The sequence below is a fragment of the Eschrichtius robustus genome, chromosome 15, assembly GCF_028021215.1.
Source record: "Eschrichtius robustus isolate mEscRob2 chromosome 15, mEscRob2.pri, whole genome shotgun sequence".
Lineage (NCBI taxonomy): Eukaryota > Metazoa > Chordata > Mammalia > Artiodactyla > Eschrichtiidae > Eschrichtius > Eschrichtius robustus.
In genome coordinates, this window is record NC_090838.1 from 47,112,745 (window position 1) to 47,128,363 (window position 15,619).

Below are 15,619 nucleotides of genomic sequence, written 5' to 3' on the forward strand. Positions count from 1 at the left end.
ACTTCCTATATTTTCTTCTCTTTTAATGCCTTAAGAAAAACTGAAAATTCCCATCAGAAATGAATATATTTTATAGTGACGTGAAAGTTTTTTGTTCCAAAAAAATCTTTAGAAATTTCTCCTATGTAGTCTTTCATTAGTCCCGAGAGTAATCAAATTCTCTATAAATAAGCTCAAATCGTCTCTCTCATGTAAATGGAGCAAATAATCAAAGTTTTACTTTCTCCAGAATGACAGAGTACTTTGGTCTGCTATTAAGAAAATATTACTCACCATCACATGCAGTAACGTCTAGACTCCTTTAAAAATTGTAAGCTGCTTTCAGAGTGAAGGCAAAAAATCTGGTGCAATTTTACTCTTTTTAAAAACCAAAGTACTTTCTTAAAGGAGTTTATAATAATTCTCTTTTCTAAGATCACATCTCATTATACTGACTACAAAAATTTGAGACCTTTTGTGGAACATTTTATTCAGAACACCTGTTATTCTCCTTTTATTAACACTTACTTTTCCAATCTCAAAATGTGGCAATAAAACTACAAAATTAACCTTAAGCAAATTCTTCTACCTTGAAAAGGCAATGATTTTTCCACTTACATCAACGGTATTTTTAGTTTCATACTTTTGTACTGTTGCCAGAACTATGGGGATGAGTTAAAAAACACAAGAACAAAATCAGAGTAATTTAAAAGGAAGGAGAAAAGAAAACCTAATTGCAATGTGTTTACTAGCAATTTGGGGCTCTTATGCAGCCTTTCTGGTTCCTGTGTTGCACAAAAGACATATAGTACTTTATTACCTGTCCCTAAGAAACAAAGTATCGATTCTGAAAAATCTCTGAAGTTTTTTGGAAAGTAAACTTTCATAATATACTAAAAGAAATTTACAAACCTCCGAATGTTCATCTCTCTCATCTATAAGTCTTTTTAGATGCAATACCATGTTTTTCAAGAGTGGTTCTATTTCCTCCTGAGACATGTCAGTCACTTCCATCCATTGTAGATCAAACACATTTTCCTGATTATGGGTTACCTTTAGAGAGCAACCAAAGTAAACAATTTTTTAAATGGCTAATACTTAAAAATACATTTAATTTTAGTATAATATTAGCTTAAATACTATATATCCCATATAATAAAAATATGAAAAGCAAATATGATATCTATCTTGAAATTAATGAATGATGAAAAGGCTTCTACTAAAAATTATTTTTACTAAATGTAATCTTTAAATGAATTTAGTCAACTAAAAAATAAGATATTTAATTTTTTTAATTTCTTTTTTTTGGGCCACACCACGCAGCACGTGGGATCTTAGTTCCCCAACCAGGGATCGAACCCGCACCCTCCCCCCGTGCATTGAGAGCATGGAGTCCTAACTACTGGACCGCCAGGGAAGTGCCAAAAATAAAATATTTAATTCAAGGCATTCCTAAGGGAAGGTAATACTAATAGGTCTGACAACTGCTTTAACAAACTCAATTAATCTTTTCCTTAGATAAGACTAAGTTGATTGTACTTGAATTCAAAAGCAAAAGTTTTAATCCTGTAGGATGTAGGTTATTGCACTTTTATACTTGAAAAGCTAAGTCTTTATAGATTCTGAAGAAGACACTGTCATAGAACCTTAGGAGAAAGGGACGCCCAATATAAAGAGTTTTAAAAGAATGGAAAAGTTATATAAGTGAAATACTTATTTCTTGCTTTCCATTTCTCACTGTGATTCTGATATTTTGCTTTAACTTTCACAATAAACAGCAAAAATAACACTTTAAAGAATGGTGGCAAATTTAGTAACTTGCGGTACTCAGCATTTATTCAAAATCAAATACAAATCACAAAGCTAACAGAAACAAACATATATATGTATATATAAAGGGAAACTACCAACAAAACTGTATCTTGTAGAGTAATACACTTACTGTTGACAATATTACTGACCAGAAAGCAGGGCTCTTTGAATATTAACTAAGAGAAAAGATGATATATGGAACACAAAGTCATTTAAATAGAGAATATTTAAACACAACAATTCTCATTATTTAAAACTCTCTCCCTTTCCTTAGTTCTCGTTCTAATCAACATGTAAAATTTAACATGCTGTAGTTCTAAAAACTCTAAAGTACACAAGATTAAAAGCCCAAGACTAGACAGATGCAGAAATAGCAGCTTTTAAAAACAATCTTAAAACAATCTTAACAAATAAATACTAGCTTCAATTATTTGACATTGTACACTATGTCCTCCATTTAGGTTTTTATATGGATGTTATAAATCACTAATGTGTTTATAATTCAAGTAATATCTTCAGTAGAAATTATGCTGTGCCCATTCACTAAAAAAAAAAATCACTGGGATAACATAATACTAATAGGTTAGTATTAACATCTTACCTCACTTTAGTTTTGAATTACAGGCAGTGATCCACTTTGTGCTGCTTCCATTTACTATACTATTCATGCTGTGATGTCTAACAAAGAAATATACATTCCTCAAATAGCACTTTCTGCCTATACCCCTATGGATAAAGGCAACAGTACATCTGTAGTAAAGCACTGTGCCATGCAGAAGATAATTCATGTAAGAAACTATGTCTAAAGAAAAGAAGATAATTTTTCTAAAAGCAGAGTTCATCTATAATTGACTTTGATTTATTCTTGCTTAATCCATGACTATATATGGGGAGACACACAAATAAAACATACCACAAGCTTCATAAAAAATACATAAAAATTGTATACAGATTATTACCTCTTGAATATGTGCGGCAACTGCTGCTTTTGTATCAAAATCTAAACTTTGAATTCTTTCAATAAATTCTTCTTTTTTCTGACACTAAGAGAAACGAATAAAACAATCATTCATACTTTATAGGGTATAGCTGTTACTACGTTGTAAATAACCAAAAATTCATTAGGCTAAAAAGCTTGGCTACATTTTGAACAGCACAATGAGGGTTTTGTTTTGCATTTAAATGATCTCTAATATACTTACCTAATAAAAAGATAACAATTTAGAAATATTTATTTAAAAAGCAACATACTGAAAATCCATACCATTTTTATGCTGAGAAGTTGTAAGTTCTAAAGCGGGTAACCATTACACAAACCATCTAAGGTCAGTACAATATAATTAGGCTAACTTCACAAACAGAGAAGTAAAGAATCAAGAACTTGTTTCAGAGAGGATAAGTTACTTGCCAAAAAACACAGTGAGTCAGTGGCAGAATTCGGAATACAGCCAAAATGCTCAGTCAGTCTTTGCCTATCATCAAACAACACAGCCCTTTTTCTTGGAAAAAAAATTTTAAGCAATTTTTACGTCAGGCTTACAATTCATTCTCACATCTTCATCCTATCAATCTCAATAAAAGAAACCTACTTTTGTGGCCCAGTTCAACACATATAAGGTAATACAATAAATATTTGATTTGTTTCTAACACAAAGTTACCAGGGGCAAAATTTAAGAATGTACATACAAGTACACATGTATCAAGTGGAATAAAGGCAGCAATTATTTATTGTGTACCTTTTAAAAAACTTCATATAAACTAAAAATATTACAATGCAAACCTCATCTTTTTCTTTCCATTCAGTACTGAATAACAGTTTAACATGCATCTTACTCTCTGCCTCTTGTCTACATCTCTTACACTGCAATCCAACTGCGTTTAACTGTATTCTTACAGCTACCAAATGAGAAGTGCATACAAAACAGACAGCACTGCCTTGTCTAGCTTAGTCGCATCTCTTGGGCCAATTACCGAACTACTAGTAAAGACACTATACTCAAAAAAGGAAAACTGGCTCTTTGGTCAGTAAAAAACTTAGCAATGTTCTGATTTACACTCTACACATTTATTATATCATAACATTTTTTTTAAACATCTTTATTGGAGTATAATTGCTTTACAGTGTTGTGTTAGTTTCTGTTGTATAACAAAGTGAATCAGCTATATGCATACGTATATCCCCATATCCCCTCCCTCTTGCATCTCCCTCTCACCCTCCTTATCCCACCCCTCTAGGTGGTCACAAAGCACCAAGCTGACCTCCCTGTGCCATGCAGCTTCTTCCCACTAGCTATCTATTCTACATTTGGTAGTGTATATATGTCAGTGCTGCTCTCTCATTTCGTCCCAGCTTACCCTTCCCCCTCCCCGTGTCCTCAAGTCCATTCTCTACGTCTGTGTCTTTATTCCTGCCCTGCCCCTAGGTTCATCAGAACCATTTTTTTTTTTAGATTCCATATATATGTTAGCATACAGTATTTGTTTTTCTCTTTCTGACTTACTTCACTCTGTATGACAGACTCTAGGTCCAGGTCCATCCACTTCACTACAAATAACTCAGTTTTGTTTCTTTTTATGGCTGAGTAATATTTCATTGTATATATGTGCCACATCTTCTTTACCCATTCATCTGTCGATGGACACCTAGGTTGCTTCCATGTCCTGGCCATTGTAAATAGTGCTGCAATGAACATTGTGGTACATGACTGTTTTTGAATCATGGTTTTCTTGGGGTATATGCCCAGCAGTGGGATTGCTGGGTCATATGGTAATTCTATTTTTAGTTTTTTAAGGAACCTCCATGCTGTTCTCCATAGTGGCTGTATCAATTTACATTCCCACCAACAGTGCAAGAGGGTTCCCTTTCTCCACACCCTCTCCAGCATTTATTGTTTGTAGATTTTTTGATGATGGCCATTCTGACTGGTGTGAGGTGATAACTCATTGCAGTTTTGATTTGCATCTCTCTAATGATTATTGTACATCATAATATTTTATTTCTACTCCTATAAAATTTAATTAAGCACATTTCTATCAGTGCAGAAAGTTCCTCATCCTATAAAAACAAAATCATTAGGATGATATAGAAATTAAATTTAGTTTAAAATTAAATTAAATTAAAATTAATTTTAAATTAAATTTAAAATTAAATTATGAGAAATGTACAGTTCCCAGCTATGACTAGGAAGTCAGAGTTTTAGGGGGATGTGATAAAAACTACCAGGTTTAAAAACAAGAATTTTTTTGGTCTAGTAAATAATATTTGACAGGCATAGTGAGAACAATTAAGAATGACTTTCAGATAGTACATTTGTGGCATATATAAAATAACTAACTTTTTAGGTATGGTAACCCCAATTCTTAAATTTTATGCTTCCAAAAGTGACTTATGTATAGTTTGAGCCAATGAACATATATAAAATGGCAGGGTTATAATAAGTATGACTCACTGAAGGGTCCCCCAATTCAACTGCCATACCTTTGTCTGCCTTCAGTTTAAACACATACACTTCCCTTTTCTAAGTCCTAGAGCCACTGTTTATTTATACTACCTTTAAAAGCTCACCCTGTAACACAGTCTCAACACAAATCAATGAGAATTCTTCCTTTACCTTAAAATACCCACAATTTGTACTAAATCTCACCTCTTTTCAAACTCTGAAAGTTTTAAGAATTCTGAAAATGTTTTATAAATAGGTTAGGTTTTCTTAAAGAATATCGAATGAAGTTGATAGGTTCTTGAAGGCTAGAAACGAGAAAGAGTACCAAGACGGAAAAAAGATAGAATGAGAAGATTCAAACTTTGAAGTTGAGTAATCAGAGTATCAGTGTTGTCCAATACAAGTACTCACTAGCTAACCGTGGCTACTGAGTATTGAAATATAGCTAGTGCAACTGAGAAATTGAAACTGTAATTTTATTCAATTGTAACTAATTTAAACTTAAACAGCAACGCATGGCTAGTGGCTATTCTACTGACAGCCCAGCTCTAGAGCATAAAAAGAATCTGGTGTTAAAAACAGAACTATAAACAGTTTTACTTACAACGATAAAGACTCTTGTGAAGGCTAAATAATCATCAGCAAATTTTTTTCCACTTAAAATTAAGCTCTCTTTTATCTTTATATACAGTTTTTAAAGTGTTATGGGCACTAAAGTTACTTCTAATTCTATTACAGTAATTGATTCCTAAGCCAGCAGATTATCATGATTTCATAATTTCTTCCTCCTTTTGATCATCAATCCTCTTCCCTTCTGTAACACACACACATGCATGCATAAATCATAAGAATGTTCTGGGAGAGGTTTTTAAGGGTACCTCTAGGGAAACTTGAAAAGCTGGGGCCTTTAAAAGCCTCGAATAAAAAAAAAGAATAATTAAATATTTTAAATGATTATGACTATCTGATAATATAAAGTTTGAAATAAAGTAACAGAATGAGTGTTTTTCTTCAAAAACCTTCTTCTTAGGAGGTTATACAGTTATTTAAAAATTTCTAACATGGACTTTGAACACCAATGGCCCATCCTTAAGTCTTTCAGAAACTAGAGCCTGAAAAATTTATAAAGTTATTAAAATAAAAATATGAAGAATTATTTTAACTTACCTGAACTGCACAACCCAGTAAAAGTAAAAGCAACTTTTTAACTTCTTCGGTGCCTTGTTCTGAAATAAAAACAATTACTAAGTACAACATTTTACTTTAGTTCAACTCTCTTACAGCGGTAGAATTACTTCTAGAGGTGATATTCACAACAACTTGACCAAGGGATTAAGTTTATAAGTACAGTGGAGAATTCAGAAAAGCAGCTCTGTGTGTGCACAATGTGGTAAGAGCAATTTTGAAGGGCTGCAGTACAGATAAAACAGCTTTCAAAGCTCTGTGTGATAAAGGATGCTAACTCTAAATCCACTGCTTCTCCGTAAGTCATCATACTACACCAGCATACCAAATGAGGAGCCGCTACTATAGAGACATGCCACAGCCAGCCAAAACGGTTAGGCCTGTTGGTGTTTTCTTTCTAAAACACAGACCTTATATGATTCATCTACCTATAAAATTTAAATGGCTTTCCCCTGTGTAGATCCATGAGAATCAAAACCTTAAATATCAGTTACGGTGAGGCTGGTAAAATAAATGTATATAACAAGCTGGATAAAGTTAATGGTCTGTAACAGAACTGGACAGTACATTCACTGTCCAACAACATTCAATTCAAATTTTCTTAAAACATTCAGCTGACAAAAAAATAAGTCACTTCTCTGGCCAGAATTTCACCATCAGGCCAATCTGTCTTCTTCTCAAACATTTCCTCCTACTCTCCATGAAACAACCTACTTTCTTAGCCACACTAATCACGCTTCCCCAGATATGCATACATACATACACACACCACTGCCTTAACTTGTTACTCCCTCTGCCTGTCTTTCTTCCTTACCCTTCGTCCCTCTAATGAACTACTTACTAATCTAATCTCAATCCTAGGCACAGCTCTAACATCTCTGCGTAGTCTTCCCTGACCCAACCACCAATGGTCTCCAACCCTCACTAATCTACCAACTTTAAGAATAATCAATGGCTCCATATTTTATAAGCCTTAACATTTTTACATCTCTCTATTTTGCACCAATTATTACATGATTTCCCAGTAATCTGTGCATCTCTCACCACAACACAAGATCCTCCAGAGCATAAACCATTTTCTTTATATTCCTGGTCCCTCTAACTTGGTAAGTAATTACTAAATGCATGTGGAATTGAAAACAATTCCATTCTACATAACAAAATGTTTTTTTACATGTTTTATTTGTATATTCAAATATTCCAGAATATCTCGAAAGAGTATCTAAACTCCTAATTCACCCCATCTAATTGGTAGTTTGCTCAATGAAAACAGCTGCTTGGATTGTTTTTATTTTGGTTTTATTTTTGTTTGTTTTGACTGAGGGTGAGACTGGGAATTGGAGAAAATATACTTGATTTGGGTTACATGTAGCCTGTAAGAATAAGTCCTTTGTTGAAACTGTTAGGTAGCTGCTAATTTCCCCAACTGTTCAAAAATTAAAACCCTGAACATGTCGCAATTAAAATCTGGTAAAGGGCAGAAACTTTGAAGAAAATAATTTAAATTATCTAAGAAACTGCTTCTCATCTTTTTTCCACTCAAAAGTAGTTTAATATAAATTACAACATATCAATCAGTAAAACCTCAGATTCAAACAACTTTGGCAATGGTAGATAGTAGCTATAAAACCTAGAAATTATTTCAAAATCACTTCTTTTCTAAGGTTATGTTCTTTTAAGCTTATAAGTGCTGTACTTATCTTCTATACTTGTTTATAAGACACTAAAAATCATGACAGAAAAGTATCAACTTGGTAGAGTCAACAAAACACTGGACTTAATGTAAAATGTATGTCTGATCCCATCTATGACTTACAAATATTCTGTTTATTTTCTCTATGTAAAATGGAATATCACCTCCAACTTTCCCTATAGACTCACAAAAAACCTAGTGAGTTAATGGAAATTAGCAAGATCTTGGTAAGCATCATAATATTACACAAAGATAAGACTTTATGATCACATTATGCTAATTTTAATACTTACCAGAAAAGGGATTTTTGCCAATGATTAAGACATTTGGCAATGACATCATGATCAACTGCTGCAAAGTCTCCTATAAAAAGATATCCAAAGGTTGTTATATGGGTAATGCTGACAGGATAATTACTCAACAAGCTACAACTTACGATTCGTGCACATCTCTGTAGGCATACTATACCTACAGAGGTATACTGCAATTAAAAAGCTTAAAAAATGTGAAAAAAAGATGTCTAAAAAGTCTTAAATCTGTTGTAACTATAAGTTAATGAATTAAATAACTAAAATTATAATTATCAGATAGGCTTAAGTTAATAACGTATCAAATGTCCATCAAATAAGTGTCCAAGTTGAACTGGTCTAATACCTATTATTTGGAAATCTGAATTTTAGGTATTAGATAATTAAACAATCTTCCTCAATAAAAAGATCAAGTATGTGTATTCTTTTTGGGTTTTTTTTGTGAGAGAACTAAAAAATCAACTGATAGTAAAATTAAGAAAGCTAGTTAGTTTATTAAAAATCTTGTCTTATGAGTATTTCATGAAAGTGAGCTCTTCCTCAGTGACTCATTATTTCTCTCCTATCTACAATTCACGTTTTACTTCCTTTAACTTCTGTCAAATTTTTTGTGACAAGAATACATACAAATTCTGATGGTACAGGATGATTCAGAAAATTGAATGCCTCCAAATTACTCATTTTGGTTATACACCAAGTATGCATCTTCTGTTTATACTACCTCTTCTTTGAGGAAATGAGAGAACACACCATGTCTATCACATGCTACAAAGGGTCTGGGATGAATTAGACTACAGGATTGATGAGTTTAATGTGATAATACTGAATCTTTGCAAGATTATGAAATAACTGTGAGTGTCTTTACAATTTGGCTTTCACTACACATTCAGACATAACTAGTTGCTGAGGAATAATTTTTTGTAAGTATTCAATTCTTTCTGAATCATTCTTTACTTAACACTATGATGAGGAAGCAAATAACCATGAAAAGTTAACCTGTATTACTTTTTTAAAGATGTGTGATTCTAGATCCACAAAAGCGGTTTCCCATAGCCAGAGTGTGACATGACACCAGAGGCTAGGTAGAATTGATATTTTATCTGTAATTTGTTGCAGATATGTATTAGAAAGTTTCAAAAAATTTCTTCAGTATTATATTTACTAGTCTTAAAAAAACTAACGCCAAAAATATGCACACATTTAAAGAAAACTACATATTCAGTATGTGCATCACATTAGTAAATACAGTTAAAAATAGTAAGTGTCAAAAATTGCTAAAATCACTTATTCCAAGGATTGATACTGAGTTTGGGTATTTAATAAATGAGTTTTCCAGTTAAAAGCAAGTTATGCCAAGATAAAATATTCTATAGCCAAGTATCTAACAGCTAAATGGACTTAAAGAAATAAATTTCAAATTAATTGTAATTTTTAGTTTCCTTACCCTAAAGCAAAATTTTCAGGACTATATTTGTACATATTTAAAAGAAAGCATAAATAAGAGAGATGCATTAAAAAAAGAAATCATTGTTTTGTTTATATCCTTTTTAGTGGAGATAATCTAAGTCAAGGCAATTTATTTTATTGATGTACCATGTAACATTCTATGTTGGCAGAGTTATAAGGAAATTGTCCAAGTGGGTACTAATCTTTAATATGGTTCACCACCTCTTTCTTACATCCTCTTCCTCAGGTGGCTCCCCACCTCCTTCCTATTCTGATACCTCATTATCTAATGCTAACTTAGTCTCTCCACAAAGATAAAAGCAATCTCATATATTCTTTCATCTTATGGTACCATCAATGACCTCCTGTGTTAATACAGTTTGCTTAACCTTTACACTATCAAGTTCGATTATATTTGGATGAAGCAAATTCAAACGTACCTCTGTGTATCTAAAGATGTACTCTAGTATGGTGGAATCTGTTTGCCTAGTATAGAGTACTATGGTAGAGTCAAGTCAGAAAACTTAGGCTTAAATTTCAGCTCCTTGACTTACTATGTGTGTGACTTTTGCTGAGAAGGGTAAGAAGTGAAACAAAAGTGTAAAGTTTTTTTAAATGGTGGTTATTATTTTTTAACAAATTTATTTTATTTATTTATTTTTGGCTGCGTTGGGTCTTCGTTGCTATGCGTGGGCTTTCTCTAGTTGCAGCGAGCGGGGGCTACTCTTCATTGCGGCGCGCGGGCTTCTCATCGCGGAGGCTTCTCTTGTGGAGCACGGGCTCTAGGAGCGCCAGCTTCAGTAGTTGTGGCATGCAGGCTCAGCAGTTGTGGCTCGCGGGCTTTAGAGCACAGGCTCAGTCGTTGTGGTGCACAGGCTTAGCTGCTCTGCAGCATGAGGGATCTTCCCAGACCAGGGCTTGAACCCGTGTCCCCTGCATTGGCAGGCAGATTCTTAACCACTGTGCCACCAGGGAAGCCCAAATGATGGTTATTAAATATTAGAGTTAATGAAGAAAAAAATCTACCTTTTACTTTATTTCCAAGTACTGATTTTGTTATGTCTGAAAGTGCTAATATTAGGTAAGGCAGCTAAAAATTATACAAATTTAAAAAACCCAAACTATTCTAAAACCTCTATTTGGTTCTATAGGTTCTTCAGAGAATTCTAGCTACATTTTTGTAAAAATTCCTATTTCCCAATTCCAATCTTACAAGTAACATTAAAAAATACACAAGACATAAAAGAAATCAGAGGTTAGAAAAACTGATTGTTATCATTAAAGCTCTACTATATCATCCTGAGACTTCCCAGACTTCACCTAGCTCTAAAGATGTTCATCATTAAGGTGCTAAGAAATGGAAAAACAATACATAAATTAGTCCAAGATAAATACTACTTTGTTAAGCAGGAGCAACAATTAATTTGTTGTTAATTAATGGGTTAAGAATGATAACATATGTAAATGAATAAATGAAGAGATTTCAATTTGTTAGTAAAGTGATAAGAAATCTATTTAAAAATGTATAGAAAAAGAAAGAATTTTAGCAATACAACTGAAAGTGGAGAAAGTTTTGAGAAAATCAGGACAGCCACTCATTCAACAAATATTTATTGCATGTTTATTATCTGTCAGACATTGTTCTAGATACTGGAAATAAAGCAATGAAGAAACAAAAATCCTTGCTCCCATGGAATTTACATTTTCATAGGGGTAGAAAGAAAATAAGTAAATGTTTTTGGTGATAAGGGCTAATAATAAAAAGAAACCAGGGAACAAGAAGTAATATTGGGGCTTCCCTGGTGGCGCAGTGGTTGAGAATCTGCCTGCCAATGCAGGGGACAGGGGTTCGGGCCCTGGTCTGGGAAGATCCCACATGCCGCGGAGCAACTCGGCCCGTGAGCCACAATTACTGAGCCTGCGCGTCTGGAGCCTGTGCTCCGCAACAAGAGAGGCCGCGAAAGTGAGAGGCCCGCGCACCGCGATGAAGAGTGGCCCCCGCTTGCCACAACTAAAGAAAGCCCTCGCACAGAAACGAAGACCCAACACAGCCATACATACATACATACATACATACATAAATAAAAAAGAATGTAAGCAGACAAGAATAGCATTAAAAAAAAAAAAGAAGGAGGAATATTGGTGGAGGTGGAGATAAGGAGAAGGATGCAATTTTTGAAAGATATGCAAATATTCAAATATAGAGAATTTGAGAATTTTCAAGACCATTAAAGCAAAGTTTCACTGAATTGGTAGAAAATCTATCCTGGTATGAAGACAGTCCAGAAAGATTTGCAGAACATCAATAATAAATAAAAATAAAGACAGACCAAGAAAGAACTGGCAGAGATTATCTTAATAGGAAAATAATAGTAGAAGTGCTTTGAAAGATACAAGTCATTTCATTCCTATTATTTTCAATTGGCTTTGTATAACTTTTCTATAAAAATGGTATATTAACTATTTTTTTAGTTTTAGTTTAGAAACTTTTAAAACTGATATACAACTTTCTGTGAATTGAAATTCATGTTGCTAAAGCACTGTAAGAAAGACTATTTCAAGTTTGTGCCAGACAGACACTAGAGACTATTCAAAGACAACTTAAACCAGGTTTCTCCTTCTTCCTACAAGTTATCCATAACACTTCCTTCACAGTAAGAACTTAAACAATACTTCTGGCAAAGGTCTGGGCTCATTTCCCTTTCTTGAATCACACTGAACAAAATACTAAAACTAAAACTATACATTTCTAAGGTACTAAATATGGGCTTCAAAGATTTCTAGAATATACTGGAATGACAGTCTCTCCTTTGAGACTCTAAATCTGTTTTAAAAACTCAAACATAATTACATTTACCATACTGTCTGTATTCAGCCTTTTATCTGTGTTACTAGTGAAAAGAATTAAGACTATTTTATTATATTTTAGTAGGATGTAGAAAAAAATTCAATGAATGATGTTAAAAGGAAAGAAAATCTGACCAAAGTATCAAAAATACTCCAAATGTTGCTTATTATAACAGATGTTAAAGAAAAACCTTAAAAAGTACCTGCTTTCTCTGGCAACTAAATTAATGGTACTAGACCTAATTTTTACTTTTACTGTTAGTGACATCAAACATGCAAAAACTTCCTAATAAATTTCTTAATTGTAAAGTGTTCTTGTCTTTTGGGCCTCAAATGATTCAGTTCATTATTTTAATGGTGGCTGAAGAACCACCTTGCTTCTTTTAGTATTTATTTAAACTGCAGCTTGTGCAGGCATACCAAACAACAGCTGCTGACAGAATCCTAAAAATGGACTAAGATTTTTACTTGTAAACTGTGTCTCTGATAATCAAATTCACCTTCTCGCCTTCATTCACAGGAATAAAAATAACTTTAAAAAAAAATCAAAGCGCCAAGGTAATTTTCCATAACAGCTATAATTTACTTATTTTCTGACTTGAAAAATTTTAAGTATTTATTTGCAAGACAAAAAGAGATGCTTGCTATGTATCAAGCAATTATTTGAAAAGGTCTGAATTGCCACTTAAACATAATGAAGTGTATGTTCAACAATCTTTCTGATAATCTAAAGTTACCAGTTACTTCTCTCAAGACCTCTCACATTCACTGTCCTTACTTATCACAATCAAAATTATTTGATTTAGTTATTTACTTGTCTATTATCCCTCTCCTAGAGAACAGGGCCACGGCCTGTCCTGTTCATCACTATAGCCTCAATGCCTTGGCATTCAATGAAAGGCAGCAGAACAGAAGGGCAATCTGAATATTGTAATTTTTACTGAGCTTTTACATATTCTACATCATTAAAATAAAAAAGGGAAGAATACTAACACTTAAATTAACTTATCATTACTGAAAAGATCCACTGAAATAATTCCCCCCACTAACAATCATCTCAGGGTATTCTGTCAATTTTCTTCCTCCCTAAGAATCATTTTTGCAAGATGATCTTGATGCTTAACAACACATTAAAAAAAAAAACAAACCTGGAGACATCATACATTTGTGAATTTTAACCTACCCATACTCACTCCTTCTGCGAGTCAGAACAATCAAAATGTACAAAATATTTTACCTCAAATACTTTTTCTGAGGGGTGTATGAGATACAACAAAATACTTATGATTGTTTTAGAAAGATTTTCAGGGAAATTTTTGGTTTTCCCAACAGTCAGGTAATTTAACAGATGACAATAACTGCACTGATTTGGCCTTTAATTTGAAATCTGTCATATATTAAACTGGGTCATGTCTATCTTGGTTTTAACACATGAAAATAAAAAATCATTTTAGTAAGTCAATTAATCATGTAAATAAGATGGATGACCTATTTCTGAAGATACCTTAGAAGTGCCTTAGAAAGATTTTATGGAAGACTATGAAGCATGAAAGGGAGGTGGTAGAGAGGGTTTGGTAAACTGGTTCAGTGGTATAAGTGGAATTTCAACGCTCAGTAATATTTTATGTTTTAAGTATCTGAAACTACATTGACAAAATGTTAAGATAATCACTTCTAGTTCTAAGTTACAATAGTTCACTGGTATTCAAACTTATAATGAAAAGAAAAGGGTGTAAGTGGTCATCCTGCAAATGTTAATGAAATATTTACAGGTGTGTCTAAAAAAATGGTGACAGTCAAGACAAATCAAATAATTAATAATAATATCATCTTGGCACTATTAACATTTGGGCTTCTCAATTTTAGCACAACTAACATTTTGGGCTGGATAATTTTTTTTAACATTGATACAATACAGTTTAATATATAATCCACATTCATATTTCCACATTTGCCACCAAAATATTCTTTATAGCTTTTGGGGGGAGAGATTCAGAATCCAACCAAAGATACATTGTCTCCACTTGTCACACCTCTTTAGTCTCCCTTCATCTAGAACAGCTCCTTTGCCCTTTTTAAAAAGTTGTTTTCAACGACATATACATTTTCTAGAAATCAGACTTATTGAGGTATAATGTACATGCAATAAAAACCACCAATTTTATGTGTACAATTTAATGAGTTTTGACAAATGTACACAGTTTTGAAACCACCATTTCAGTCATGATACCAACATTTTTATTATTTCAAAAAGCTTCCCTGTGCCCCTTTGCAATCAATTCCCTCAAGTATGTTTTTGACATTCCCTCTTTTTAGAAGCATTTTATTTTGTAGGCTTTCGTGATACCACGGCTTGTCTAGTTTTCCTCCTGTATCTCCTTCTTGGTCAGCTTAGCCAGCTTCTCCTCCTCTGTGAGGACAGGAATCTTGTTTGTTATGTGTGCCACTTACGACCACATCCCCAGCACCTAAAACAGTGTCTGGCTCAGGAAACATTGCAAGACGCTCATCTCTATTAATTTATGTAATGCTCAGCTGCCAGCTTAGTATTATCTTCATTTTATAGATGAAGACATTAAAGCTCAAGGAAGTAATTTGTACCATTTATACAACTGCTACATAACAGAGAGCCAGGATTTAAATACACTGTATAAAATACATTTTGATTATTATATCGTTAATTAAATGTTTCACATTATTAAATATTTCACACTATGTCATATTAAAGACAACTATGCAAATATTTTAAATATCTGGACTCCAGAATTTAAGATAGATTTTTATACCACTTTGTCCCTGTGACATAAAAGTTAAGCACATTTACTGAGAGAACTATAATTCAATGTGATATAATGTTTTGGATTTGACAGGCACATGTTTGTTTGGGCTGGATAATTCTTAAACACGA

At 33.2% G+C, this 15,619-nt stretch overlaps 1 protein-coding gene across 6 annotated transcripts in view; it reads right to left on the minus strand.

The window, feature by feature from the left end:
- The window catches only part of CCDC88A (coiled-coil domain containing 88A), a 126,087-nt gene that overhangs the window by 76,716 nt on the left and 33,752 nt on the right, over positions 1 to 15,619 (minus strand). For all 6 annotated transcript variants that reach the window (XM_068563961.1, XM_068563962.1, XM_068563960.1 and 3 more), the window contains exons 4-7: positions 8,404 to 8,473; positions 6,400 to 6,458; positions 2,751 to 2,834; positions 892 to 1,032 (exon numbers count right to left, since the gene is read on the minus strand). In XM_068563961.1, the coding sequence (XP_068420062.1) occupies positions 892 to 1,032; positions 2,751 to 2,834; positions 6,400 to 6,458; positions 8,404 to 8,473 (354 nt within the window). The remainder of the gene's footprint in view (positions 1 to 891; positions 1,033 to 2,750; positions 2,835 to 6,399; positions 6,459 to 8,403; positions 8,474 to 15,619) is intronic.